This window comes from Meleagris gallopavo, chromosome 21 (assembly GCF_000146605.3).
Source record: "Meleagris gallopavo isolate NT-WF06-2002-E0010 breed Aviagen turkey brand Nicholas breeding stock chromosome 21, Turkey_5.1, whole genome shotgun sequence".
Taxonomy (NCBI): Eukaryota; Metazoa; Chordata; class Aves; order Galliformes; family Phasianidae; genus Meleagris; species Meleagris gallopavo.
Window position 1 is genome coordinate 5,626,087 of NC_015031.2, and position 14,792 is coordinate 5,640,878.

Genomic DNA, 14,792 nt, shown 5'->3' on the forward strand with positions numbered 1-14,792 from the left:
AAATCCCTGTATTTTACCTGACTGGTTGGAAGTTTTCAATGCCATCTCATTTTTGCTTTGGTTTTGCCCGAGCAGGCCAGTGGATGCACTAGTTGTTCCTGCTGAATGGATGGTTTCTCCTGAAAACTTCTCTGATATTCTGGTTACTGCAGTAACGGGAAGGTGGGGCATCTGTAAGGTCATTGCAGGAGCATGGGCCTCAGGGGAAGAGTCTGAGTAAAAAGAGGTCAGCTCATGCGAGGCTTTTGCCTGACCTGGTGAGTAAGAGAAAAGCAGAAAGGAAATAAATCTACTTAACACTTGTAACAAAATTACAAACAAATTTCCATGCAACAACTTTATTTTACAAGTCAATCAAAGTATTCTACCCAATTCTCTCTTTGGGACATTATACCATTTACAGCACTTTGTAGAAATTGAAGTACAATCCTGGTACCTGTCCTACATGACATTCAGCAAAAACAGCCTTTTCAGATTATTAATTTGTTAGCACCTACATTTGGTAAGCTCCTCCTCTTCCTCTGAGCAACCCAGTCATGTGATGCAGATTAGAAATCAGCATCCTTGTTATTTTCTTAGTTTCACAAAATGCTGGGCACCTCAGTTTTCTCTAAAATATAGATAAGAAGCACTGCCCCCAGTGAAGGATGATTGAAATAGACTGGTAATTTGCAAAATGTTTTAAGATGTAAGGCTATAATGGAACCCAGAATAGCTGATCTTATTATCGGGGGGGCACTGAAATAATGGTCTCCAGTTTATGAAACACCACAGTGCATGCTTAACAATAAGGTTGAATATTAAAGGTTAGACTCCTAATTAGGAAATAAACAGCCACAGCACAAAATCCATCCTGAAACCATCTCAGATTTTAATGGTTCCAACATCTGAAAGCTGCTCTATGACTGCCAGAATCGGGTATTTTTTTAAAGTAATCCTTCAGTTCTTGCCCTGTTCCTACCTGATGAAGACTGATGCCCATTTTCAATGATGGAGGAACTAAAAACTCTTCTAAACTCAGGTTTGTGGTGGTCATCCAGGTCTACACTCTGTCAGAACAGAAAATGGACACAACTAAATTTTAAACAGCATCAAAAGTTAGATTATCCAGAAACCCCAGCCAAGAACAGGCCTTCCTTTACTAGTGACCATGATACAGGATGGGAGGAATTATTTAATTCCAAAGGCCAGAACTTGAAAACGGAACACTGGAATGTACAACTCATATCAATCCTCACATACTTGTCCCAGCAGGCCCCACGCAACTAGCAGAGATCTTCCACTTTTGTTAGATAAAGCTATCAGTATCCACTGTGACTGTGATAAACTGAAGACCCTGTCTAATAGTTGAGAGATGAGAGAAACATGAGATTTGTAACTCCAGATCAAATCTTCCTGTTCTACTCCTTTTATTTCATCAGAAAGTCTGAAAGACTGGTGTTAAAGTAAGGCCATCCACCACACTAGGAGCACATGGAAATCTGAGATGCTTCAGAGGACAAAAATTTCCATCTATATATGAGAAAAGATAGGTGAATGTATCTGGTATTTACTTAACCATTTATTTGGAAACAAAACCTTGATTTACTCAGTATTTTTCAGACAAGAGGTTTAATTTACTTCTCCTGTCCGTTTCAGAGTCAGTGATCTTGCTGGAGTTACATACGCACTTCCGTGCTCTGCTAGATAAAGGTCTGGAGGTTACATAACAAGGCAAGTTTGGTCTGTTTACTGTTAAAATGTGCAAAAGATGCTGCTTTCTAAAAACAAGCCAAAACCAAACACAACAACAAGTTTTAACACAATGCGGCTTATGGCTCTGTTAGAAGGATAATCAAACTTTCTTTCATTCCCCAATATAGTTTCATATGCACCTAAAATAGCAATGGTCCAAAATCTAAAACTCTCTTACAAGCAAAAGCACTACTAGCTCCGCTGTTTTTTGTGGGATATCTTTCATTTAGAGACCTCTTGAAAGAGGAATTTTCATAAAAGCAAGCTCCTCAGTCACCTCTCTGTGCTTTGCATACAGAGATTACTGATACATCAGAAATGGGGAAAAGTGAGATGTGTAAGGGAGGACAATCAAGGCCGCTAGACATTAGTGAGAACTGCACCACACTTATTCCTCAGTTCTTCTACTAGAGCAGAAAGACACAGGCAGATAACAGGAGTATTCTGTAACTGACCACTCAGCTTGAAGAAGCAGCCTTGAACAGCATTAGAAAGCTTTTGCACACGGAGTAATCTCTGAAGAAAATCTGTGGAAGCACTTTTCACAAAACCTTATTTTGATGCAAACCTGGATTAAAAAATTGACAGGAGTGAAAACAACTCTACCTTTGTAGCTTCAGCAGGTGTTCACACTATATCACAATAAAACAACAACAAAACAGGCAAACAAACAAATCACCTAAATGAAGATTCAGGCAACTTTGGAATACCATTATTCCTACAAGACACTTATGGGAATTGCAAGAAAATAAGAAGAAATAAACAGAATGACCAAACTTCCTGGTCAGATACAGGAGTAGAGATGGCTTCATGGTATAATGTAAGTTGACTTCTGGAGCATTTAATCTATCTGCTTGTGCAGGTCTTTGTGTCTCATGCAGTTACTCCTGCACTGTTGAGTGCCATCAGGTCCCCAGATACCAATGAATAATGCTTGTTTAGATCTTTGTAAGTGATCCTAGCCAGCTAGGCAATCACTCTGTTGCTTTACCCATAGCAGGCTGGTTCTCTGCAGTGTCCTTCCAGCAGTCTGTCAACACTAAAGAGAGACTCTTCTGACAGTATCAAAATAGAACATCCTTGTTATAAATTTAGTCCTCCTTGTTCACAAAGGCATCGTGCTGAACCACAAACACTGCAGAAAGACTCTTAGTGATTGTGCTCCTGCAAATTTTCTCATCAAAAAAGGTCAGAACTCATCCTTTCTAATAATCACTGGCAGGTAGAAGGAGGCTTGCAAGAGATTACAAACAGCAACAAATTGTTCGACAACGGATGAATACTCAATCACATAGCTACAGCTCCATGATTCTGCTTTAAAATTCATTGTTCAAACATAATTTCACTCAGAGGGTGGTGACACACTGGAACAGGTTGCCCAGAGATATTGTAGATACCCCATCCCTGGAGGCATTCAAGGCCAGGCTAGACATGGCTCTGGGCAGCCTGGTCTAGAGGCTGGCAACCCTGCCCATGCAGGGGGGATTGAAACTAGAAGATCTTTGAGGTCCTTTTCAACCCAGGCCATTCTATGATTCTATGATTACCTATCTGTAACTGATAGCTTTGCAGAAGATCTCAGTATTGGGCCTGGTTAGAGAACCAAATTAAAGTCTGGCATCAAAATACCAGAAAGACCGACTGTTGAAAATCACAGTTGTTAACAACTAACACATAAATGCACACTTCTCTTTTTTTGTTTGGCTTGATAGCAGCACAGTCATCTGGTAGACTGGAATGCTAAGCACCATTCTTGTAAGCCGTTTCATACAGTGCTGTGTTCTATATCTGCTTACCTGTCATATTCCTTTTATGTCACAACCAGAAGATGCATCAAACAGAGCTTTGCTAATTTAGGTGATTATTCTGTCATTCTCTTATTGCAGATAAACCTTTAGGCATTTCCTCATTACATATGTGGGGGCTATAAGCTAGATTTCGCCTGTTTTCATCACACATTAAAAAAAAACAAAACACATGGAAAAGCAGTAATGTGGTTGATGAAAAATTCTAGGGAAAAAGTATAAAATTCTGGAGGGAACACTGCGAGGGCAAAAAGCATCCTGCTTTCTTCTCATCAGGGAGAAGCAGGGAAGAGCTTCCTATTGAAACCAATATGGCCACTGCCCACCGTAACAGACAGGCTGAGGCAGAAACTTAGGCTAGTCACACCTTTCCCAAGCAGACCTCCAAGGGGCATAAGAGATGCCCTTATCTTTGACCGTGGAGAACTTTAGACTCTGAAAGTCCCCCTAGGGGCTGAGTGCAGAGGTGGGTATCATTGGTGCAAGCATGCCCAGCTCCACGAACTTTTCGAGCAAGTGGCCAGGTTGCAAGAGGAAGGTACCAGACAGTTGTAGTATCCAGGAATCAGAGAGAGATTAAAGGGTGGTATTGTGAACTGACACAAGCTGACCAACAGCCCTTGTCTTAAATCCCTGAAAGGGAAACAAACTAAACTAGCTTCCAACCTTGAAGAGACATTCTGCAGTAACACAAACGAGATGGAGGACCAGTCCTTCATTTCCGCTTACAGCAGAAGGAGTTTCCCCCCTGCTCCCACAGTGCCCCTATACAACAAATATGAGCCTCTGAGGCTGGAAAAAGGGGAAGGTATGGGTCAAGACCCAAGAACTAAGTTGGTAAGTTGGTACAACCAAGGATCCTTATTAGAACCAGTGCCACCAAAGGATGGCAAAGGGTGTTAATAATCAGGAACTTCTTACTGAAAGGAACTGAATCACTCATTTGCCATTTGGACAGTCTCTCCAGAGAGTTTTGCTGCCTGCCAGGGGCCCACATTTGTAACATCAAGAGGCTACTGTCGCCAGTAAAGCTGGAGGACTGCTATCCACCTATCCACTTCTGCTCTCTCAAGTAGCATCACATGAGGTCGCAACACAGAAACCACAAAATATTAAGAAACTTTAGGTTCCCAGAAAGATGTTGAAGGGATCAGGAATGCAGGTAGTGTTCTCCTCTATTCTCCCATTGAAGACCTTGACCCATGCATTGTCAAGGTTGTGGGTGTGGGTTCTCATTTTATTTCCTGAGCATTACTGCTAAAACATGGAGCCTTTCTCCAATTCCAGGCCCCCTTTTTCCTCTGCTTCCCTTGTATCAGATCTAACAATTGTGCAACCACAGAGCAAGTCGCATCAGCTCAGAAATCAAATGAAAGAATAAACTCTTTTGTTATCAAAACCCACTAGTTTTCCATGAGATCCTGTTTCCACACTGTTATGTTACTAGATTGCGGTAGAAGCAAGCAACCACATATACGATGTCAATGTGGTCATTGTGAAACAGCAGCATGTCCTAAAGCGGCAACAGACTGCAGCTAGACTGAATTAAATGTAACAAACTTGAACCCTAAACACTGACACATGGCCCTCACCAAGACTTATTACTGTAAGCACAGAGACACACAGGGGCACTTAGAGGGCTACAGACCGACCTGTCTTCATCTAGACAAAAGCACAAGACATTTGGTTACATGAGCTTAACCCTGTAGAGGTGTCAGAGAAGTTAGGTCCCTTAACTTCTGTCACCACCTCCTCAGTTTCATTCATTAATTGCTCTGGGATTGATCTTTTCTCAGTGATAGAAGACTTCTTGCTGAAAATAAGGTGCTCATAACAGCATGATGCCAATTTGCCTCAGTCTCAGAGCTACTACAGTTTGGGACACATTCCTGCATAACCTTTCCTCTGCTGTAACAGTGACCTCAGAAGGAGCCATTCAAACAGCATCATTCAATGACTTTTTTTGAAAAACGCTTCAATGCAGCTCTGACTTAGCTTTGCTTGTAGGCAAAATGTAATCCAGCAGCACCTAGGTTATGGAGCACCTAGAAACCTTCCCCCAGAATAGTTTATCTTTGTGCCAGGCAGTGTGCATAATGACAGCAGAAAGACAGTGATCAGTCTCTGCCAAAGAAAGACTGCAGCATAAAAAGAAAGGGAGACAGAGGCTCAGAAAGGTATTGTGGTGTACCACAACTGTACAGAATACCACAAAAAGATATTGTGGTTGTTCACAAAAAACCCACAAATATTACTGACAGCTGTGCCTTTCCACACTGAAAAAGCAGCAGAAGGCAGGCACAGCTCCTTCTAGAATTTTCTTTCCTCATTCTTTTAAAATTCCCCCCAACCTTTGACATGTTACAGAACTGCATTTTCATTATTTAAATATTTATTTATTTACTCTGCAGCTTATTCAGCATCCTGCATTGACTGAAGGAAGGAGAAAAAGAAAGACAGTTCACAGAATCACAGAATGGCCACAGTTGGAAGGGACCTCAAGGATCATGAATCTCCAACCCCCTGCCACATGCAGGGCTACCAACCTCCTCATGTAATACTAGACCAGGCTGCCCAGGGCCCCATCCAATCTGGTCTTGAACACCTCTAGGGACAGGGCATCCACCCGTCTCTGGGCAGCCTGTTCCAGCACCTCACCACTCTCTCTGTAAAGAACTTCCCCTTCACATCCAACCTAAATCTTCCCTCCCTCAACTTCAAACCATTTCCCCTTGTCCTGCTGTTATCTACCCTTTCAAAGAGTTGGCTCCCCTCCTGTTTGTAGGCTCCCTTTAGGTACTGAAAGGCTGCAATGAGGTCACCCCGCAGCCTTCTCTTTTCCAGGCTGAACGAGCCCAGCTCCCTCAGCCTGTCTTCGTAGAGGAGGTGCTCCAGTCCTCGATCATCTTTGTGGCTCTCCTCTGGACCCTCTCAAACAGCTCTTTGTTTTTCTTGTACTGGGGGCTCCAGACCTTGACACAGTACTGCAGATGGGACCTCACAAGAGCAGAGTAGATGGGAACAATCACCTTCCCGTCCCTGCTGGCCACTCCTCTTCTGGAGGAGCCCAGGATACCATTTGCTTTCTGCGCTGCAAGAGCACACTGCTGGCTCATATTAAGCTTTTCATCCATCAAGACCCCCCAGGTCCTTCTCCGCAGGGCTGAGTCAAGGACAATCTACAAACAATGTGTTTTTGAAGAAAACACATTGTTTTCCTAGTTTCAACGCTCTTTTTGAAATTAAATGATATTTTCCTCAGCTTTGAGGGAAGTTGCCAACTAAAGTCTCCTATCAGGCACTTAAATTGCTGGAAATCAGCAGAATGTTTACATGACGGACTCATCATAGTTAAGGAATGAGTCCAAGTTACCACCTTTAACCTCAAACTTTTCCAGACTTTGGAACTGACAGAAATAAATCCTATAATCCACGTACACAGGTTCTGCAGAGGTCACGCCAAGAAAAATAGGCAAGGCTAGGTGAGCATACTTTTCTACTCTAGGAAGAACTGACTAATTCTTACTGACTCATCATGACAAGTGCGGTTTACTAGCCTGATTCAAGGTAAGAGTAAATTTCTGGACAGAGGAAGCTTAAGTTCAGGATAGGAACACTAGATTGGAAAAAAAGTGGAGATGTACCATCTCTTTTTATCCATCTAAAAACCAAACTGATCTAGATCCAGCCTGATAAGAATTTGGGCTGACAGGTTTGTAGACCTTTTAATCACAGATGTTTATTATGACACTGTAACTCAACAACTTAGTATCTTCAAATGAGCAGGACCCAAGCAAGTGATAATTCTCCTACTGCCTTTATCAGTCAAGGTTCTCTGGAGCTGATGGAAACTGAATTTCATAGGTACATCCTCCAAACTTCAAAAGAAAGCAAGGTCCCTTTCTTTCACCTTGACAAAAAAAATCACTGGAACAAGTTGGTACTACTTCCAAAGCAATGCTGATTTTATCCTGGTTTTTTTTTAATACTACAATTTGCTCGACACCATCCAAACCACACAGAACATATTAAAATAGTGTTCCTGTCTCATGCAAGATTACCTCTACTATGCATGTATTATTTGATACATAAATGTATCTCTCTTAAAAATGTAACAATGTTATAATTAGAAATCTCATCCAGTTTGCAGAATGACTAACTCAAAATCCTGTTCAATGCATGTAGTTCCAGATCCTGAGCTTATGCTATCCAACAGCCTTACACCAACCTCCTGGCTCCAATGATTATAGAAAGAAAAAGAAAGGGGAAAAAAAAAAAAAAGGAAAAGAAAAAGAAAAATCTATGTGCCAAAATTGCTGCATAAATGCTTTAAGAAAAATTAACTCAGAAGGCAAAAACTAATCCCAATTTTTACATATCATAATTTTAAACCAATCCCAATAGTTCTGACATAGTTTCATATACCAGCTACTGTCCGTGCTGGATTTGGATGCTCCCTCTCAGCTCAGCAGCTATAAACTAAAGACCTTGGAACATTCCACAGAGTTACTTTTAAACACGCTTTGTTTTTGTTTATTTGTTTTTAAAGAGATAAGCTATCTTATCTCTACTTAGTTTCAATAATTCAGACTTTTCAGAAAGATCTACTTAGCTGAAGTTTAAGTCAAGAAATAAACAGAAATTTACGGATCTAGCTGTAGCAACTGAACAAGTGGGTTTACTAAAGCACTGCAAATACAAAAAGCGATTCTCCTCATTATTAGAATTTCTAATCCATCCATATTCCAAGACGGAAAAGGAAAGGTGAGCAATTTTCCATGTGCAATCTCTTGGAATAAAGGGGCAAATAAGACTGCCAGCTTAACAACCTTGAATACAAATGACCACCTGATACTAAAACTTATGAATTACAATTACTTTCTGAACCATCCTTCTCTGCAGAAGTCAGTCAGACACTGAAATGGCCGCAGAGAGGGAAAAACAAACAAACAAAAAAACCAACATACCTCAGAAAGGGGAGGGGGAAAAAGAAAAAGAGAAGACAAGGAGCAAACGTACAAAGAACACACTCCCTTCCCCACCCTACACCCCCAAAGCACTCTTCTGCAGTACCCAGAGAGCCCTGTTCTTGGGTACAATATAAATCTGGGGCAGATAACACAAATCCTTTGTAACACTGTCACTGCTTGTGTTGCATGCAGGAAATGGGGGCTAATAAATGGTTATCTTGTTAGTCTAGCCCACTCGATAGACAGAAAGGCAACTGGGTCCATCTAAATGAGCACATAGACTGTCGTACATCAGATTTCAAGGACAGTGTAGCAGAGACTAGCCAAAGATTATATTTAAAAGGATATTTGTGTCCTTACTTTTGAATTATGCTCAGAACTCCTTAGCCACATTTTCTTCTCAATGAAATCACCTTGAAAAGTAATCTAGCAACGTTAGAAAACAACAGTTCACACAATAAAGATGCTCAGAATCTCCAATACCTGATCTTCACCCTGAGAAAGAAACTCTTATCCAGAGTATTTTGATAAAAGTGTTGAAGGGAACAGAACTCAATTCCTTATTGGGATAAGAACTACATCAACTACACAGTAGAAAGAAACCCAACTAATAAATCTTTTTCAGGAGCAAAAGAGTACATCTTATTTGCTGCTTTTTCCAGAAATGTATTATTTGCTTCTCCTATCCCAGACTTATATAAGCATTTACTCTGGATGGAAGTCTCATCAGTTTTTATCACAACCACTAATTTATCTGAAAACACACACAGTGGCATTTACGGTACTCTGCTTCAAGTGCTTCTGTTGCACAAATAGAAATTTCAGACAATTCAGGGAATATTTTCATTACCACAGAGAAACTGGGTGACCAACACAGTGATCAAGGCTTGCTCCTTAGTCATTTGAGCACAGCCACATTACATAATTTTTCTGATTAAGACTGTAATCTCTGCGTGCATTTGGCATGTGTAGCTCTAGCTGCATCTCCCATAGTTCTCAGTACTGAGATTCCTTTTCAGTCAGCTATGCTAACCCTGGAAGCCATCCATCCTTGTGGGGAAAATTGTTGGGAGGACACTGGGGAGCTACCACTACTTTAGTGATCTTCCCTGAACCCTCAAAGCTAAGAAGGTTCCAGCCAGAACTAAAGCACATTATGTGCTTTTCAACCTACACTGATATCTAAAGCTGGATAATGCCATAGCCTCAATGCAAAGCTTATCACAGAGCATGGAGTACCCACTACAAATAGGCAGTGGCAAACGGAGAAGATGAGTTGTATGAGGCACCACTTCCTCTATCTCTTCCCTGGCACTGAGCTTATTTCTGTTTCTTGCAATTTAATAAGTATGGCTAGCTCCACGGAGGAAAAAAAAACAAAACAAAAAACCAAACAAACAAAAGATCTAGAAGTTGTGTAAGCTGTTCATGTTAATTTTTTGGGAGAAAAGGCAGCAACTGCTACAATAGCATTGGAATAGTACTGCACGTGGCTGCTTTGCCTTTTCATTTGGCCAGCTGTTGGATTGGTGGGAAGTAAAAGGGCTGGAATGTTATACTGACTCTGCTCAATCGCACCCAAATAACTTCAAATTAGCTTAATTTCCAAGCTTTTACTTTTCATCCCCAAGGCTTGGATAGCCAATGCCACATTTTTCCATGCTCCAAGTCTTTAAGAATCTTGCAAGAGATAGATTAATATTAAATGGAATAGGCTTCCAGTTTTGAAGGCTAGCTCTCTAATACCACATAGTTATATAATAATCACCATGTACTGTCTAGAGGCAATCTCTTGGCATCAAGGATTGAACAGGAACTCTCAGCTCCTTCCACAGGACCAGATGCACTAGAAAAGTATTACACAAAGCCCAGTGCCATATGAGCTTCCCACTAACTGAGCTTTCCATGCACCACATTATAAGGCTTCATCTCACAGAAGCAGTTCTACCACTGGGAAGAACATCTCTGTGGTAGTTTAGGACATGGAGACCATGACAGCTTGCATGGGGCATACCTCTCTAAAAGTTGAGCCGTAGTAGTACAGCACAGCACTTGTGCCTCATAACTGTCACACTTCAGCACACTAAATCACTATGTTAGGTAAGCACATTATTGCCTGCTACATATATGCTGAGTTTTTCTCCTTTGTGAGCTTGGCAACTGACAAACAGCATCGCTGGCACATGGGTCCCCCCCTGAATCTGGAAAGGATATACAGATATTCACCTACACATAGATACTGATAGCTGAGACCGCCATAACTTCTATTCTTACTTCACACTCAACTGAGAGATTGCTATCACTCTAAGCAAGATCTCAGTTTGGCCAAGTAGCACCATGATCAGAAACATCTCCAGATGGCATAACTGTCAAGGCCATTTCTCTAGGCACCTTCCAAAAGCTCATAAATATTCAATGCACAAGAAGTGCTCCATGTAAACACTCCCCCGTGCTACCTACAGCTCAGCATTGAAGCATCCACTCATATCAAGTGCTCTTGCATCCTCACGACCCTCCTTCATTGCCCCCCCCAGCCACAACAAGTACTTACTTGGCTCCGACCAGACACTGCTAGCTTCGCAAGGTTGGAGAACCTGTCTGCAGAAAAAGCCGGCACTGGAGAGCTGGATCCCACAGCTGGAGGGCTCCTCTCTGCCTCGTCCCGCCACTCTTGCGGCAGCCCCGCCGACCGGCTAAGGGCCTCCACCTGCCGAGCAAGACGCTCCAGCTGCACCCGCAGGCGCTGGTTCTCCTGCTGCAGCTCTGAGACGCTGCGAGCCAGGGGGCTAGCGATCCGCAGCACCTCATCCACCTGCCGGCTCACGCCTTGCTTGAACACCTGAATGTCCACGTGGATCTCCCGGACAGCGCCCCGCAGCGTGTCTTCATAGCGTCCCAACGCCTCGCATACCGTCTTTGCTTCGCGGCTGCTCAGGTTGTCGATCTCGCTGGCCATGGTGTTCGTGGCCCCGAATAGGCGCGGGGGGAAACTCGGGAGCCGACGGCTGCAGTAGCCCGAACAGATAAAACCTCCCTCTAGCCGCCCTTAAGCCCAACCCCCGCATCGGCCTGCCCCCACGGCTGCCGGAGCCCGGTTCGCTCCCATAGTGCGGACACAAAGCTCCGCAGAGCCTGCGGAGCGCCCGGCGGCGTCACCGCAGCAGTGCCGCGCTGTAGCGGGGCACCGGGACAGCCAAACCAGGAGCTGAGTGACTGCCCAGGGCCGCCCGACTCTGTGCGCTCCTTCAGAGGAGATGTAATTTCACGAGGGAACAAACGAAAGAGGGAGGGAGAAGGGGCGGGGGCAATGGAGGTTCACAGCTGTCGGGGCCCTTGAGGGAAAGGCCGGGCGTGGCGGGCTGCAGGCGGCGTTACTGAACCGGACCTGGAGGAGGTTGAGGATGCAGAGCTTGTGCGTGAAGGGAGTGAACAGGAGATGGCAAGTCGGGCAGGAATGAGGAGGGCAAGCAAAGAGGTCATCATCTCGTCTTTCCTGGGTTGCTTGCGTGAGGATGCCGAAGTAAACAGAACGTATTCCTTCCTGAAGAAGCACGAAGGCAAAGGGAAATAATTGGCTCTGAGACAACTTCTGGAGGAATGCACATACGTGCACCTTTCCCTGTGAGTGGAGAATCACCTCCCACAACTTGCTGACCATGTTTGTTTATTCATTAGAGCACAGAACAGAAACGTGACATCCTGCATGCTCCTTAATCAGAGAAAGTTTGAAGTGGAGGAACTACCTTTTTTGTCAGCATACTTTTTACTCCTCTGCTACTTTCAGAACTGCTTTATGCTTTCTAGTGAAGTGTAACAATATAGTTCGTTCATGTCTTTTCAGTTCCCACATACCAGCACACTTTGCAGTACACAAGACATACACATGCCAGTGCTGTACTCACGCAGTATACAAGAAATCTAGACATACAAATCAAAGCCTCGAACGCTCTGAAGATCAGAGGCCTTGCACTTAACTGCATGAAATATGATTGTTAGCAAGTGCACATGTGAATAGATTGCAAGTGCTCTTGATGCAATCTCTCAGGATGTTACGCACAAATCAGTGTGCCATGTTGCAGTCATAATTCCATAGCCCTTAAAATCAGTTGTGCCCCAGAGCATATGTTAAGCCATTCCCTGACGGATTTCTGTAGTTAAGATTTGTTGCCACTTGAATCTCATTTCTAAGTTTTAATTCCTTGAGGGCACTTAGTGCAAGGACTGGCCACTGGGTTAATCTTCCTTCTGCCCCTGACCTTCCAGCAATCATTGTACAAGTCACTTAATTTTTCTGCCTGCTGAGGTTTTAAGACCCTTTATGCTCTTCTGCCAAAACTGGGATAACAGATGATGGATGTGATTTCTGTTTGTTGTCAGGCTTTTTTTTAAAAGGCTAAAGGCTCATATAAAGAAAGAAGGGGGTTCCTACTCCACAATAGCTAAGACATGTTATGGGGCTCTGTTACCAGATTTCTCTGGAGAGTACTATTGGTAACTTTTACATTTGATACCACAATTAAGCATTGTAAACCACAAGATATTGTTCATATTTCCACACTGGAACAATATTTTTTAGGGAAATCTGAGATCCTGTTTATCACTTCCCACTATCCAGTGTCTGAAAATAAAAGCATGTTATCTCCCAGCAGTCAGAGAAGCTATCCCTCCAAAGCTTATGGGGCTGTACTTGGATGAAATGAGTGTAAGGAAAGCAGGGGAGCACAGCCCACTAGTTGTGGAATTGTTGTGCCCAGGTGAGGATAAACTCCCTTTTACCATAATCACAGAATCATGGAACTGTAAGGGTTGGAAGGGACTTCTTAGAGATCATCGAGTCCAACCCTCTTGCCAAAGCAGGCTCCCTACAGCAGGCTGCACAGGTAGGCATCCTGACAAGTCTTGAATATCTTCAGAGAAGGAAAATCCACAGCCTCCCCGAGCAGCCTGATGGTGCTTGGTCACCATCACTGTGAAGAAGTTCTGATACTTGCCAGGTGCAAGATTGTACAGTTGCTTTTGTTAAACCTCATCTGGTTTCTTATCGCCCCTAATCTGGTAACTTAACTTCAGATGACCTTTCTGTTCTTTGTCAAGTGTTACCACCCTTGCTCTCCCAAAAGATACAGTGAGAGAAAAGAACTCACCATTTTTTCCATGCATGTGAATGACTGAGTTGAAGAATGAGCTAGAGAATCCTCACAAGCAACACAAATGCTTTCTGGAAGCAATTTAAAGTTGTTCACATTTCAAACCTTGAAAAAAATACATCCTACCAACACAAGCTAGCCTAAGAACAAAGTAATCCACTAGTATTTATGTACCAAGGACTTATAGAGGTGCCTTAGATGTAGAAAGACTTTGGTTAACCTAAATAACAGAAACAGATCCTAGAATCAGGCGAGTTGAAAATTGTTTTCCAATGAGGTTTCATAGCTGGATAGCTGTGAAAATTACACTATTTCAGCAACTAAATAAAGGACAGTAAACATTATTAATGATTTATGATCTTAACAGCTTATCTGAATCATTAGTTTTGCACTGAGAAGCTTATTTGAAAATAGTAGAACAATCAACTTGTGCAGGCTAAGAGCCAAGAGTCTTCAGGTGCTTAACATAACTGACAGGCAACTTTTCTGTTCTTGGCACCAGAGATTATCACAACATCGCAATAATGATGGTAGAGAAATAGCAGAGTGTGTACACTAAGCATATGTCTGCAGATAAATGCAGGTGTAACTTACAGATATCAAAAGGAGCAGCCATTCCCAGTTCCTGCAAGACCTTTCAGCACTTTTTTTTGCCATGTTCTCTCACTACAAAGAGGACTAGCAGAGCTAACAGTCTCTACAACACACTGGGGTGCCAAGCTCTGTCAAGGATAACGTTTAAGAGACAGCAGTTGCTGCCATGGTTGCAAACTTTGTTTTCTCAATAGTGATCTCAGATAACACTGAGGCCCAGTCATCTTCTTCTCAGCAAATTGCTATCCGATCATGTGTCTGACAGCATTCCATGGGCAGTTCCAATTCTTTCCAGATCAAAGTTCTAGCTTTTCATGGCAGTAGGCAACATGATACTGTGGCCCAGCACCAGCTTATACAGGGCTGCCAGGCAAGGGAAAGGCCTCAGCAATGGGACATTTTTTGAATGCACCTGTCCCAGAGTGCTCTGTTACAGAAGAGGTGGAAAAAATCTACTGTCACTTCACCAAAACCAGTTCCTTAATCACATCTCCTACTTAGCACCTGCTTCATCATGCACTGCATCTTAAAATGTGGCTTAT

At 42.9% G+C, this 14,792-nt stretch overlaps 1 protein-coding gene across 1 annotated transcript; it reads right to left on the reverse strand.

Annotated features, from left to right (window-relative positions):
* Nucleotides 1-12: 12 nt before the first annotated feature.
* Nucleotides 13-13,297, reverse strand: LOC104913953 (smoothelin-like protein 2; the record flags this gene model as incomplete). The annotated part of the gene is made up of 3 exons (XM_019621849.2): nucleotides 11,061-13,297; nucleotides 962-1,049; nucleotides 13-254 (listed from the first exon to the last, which is right to left on the reverse strand). Coding segments are annotated over exons 1-3 (735 nt in total), but the record flags the coding sequence as incomplete, so codon positions are not given.
* Nucleotides 13,298-14,792: the final 1,495 nt, after the last annotated feature.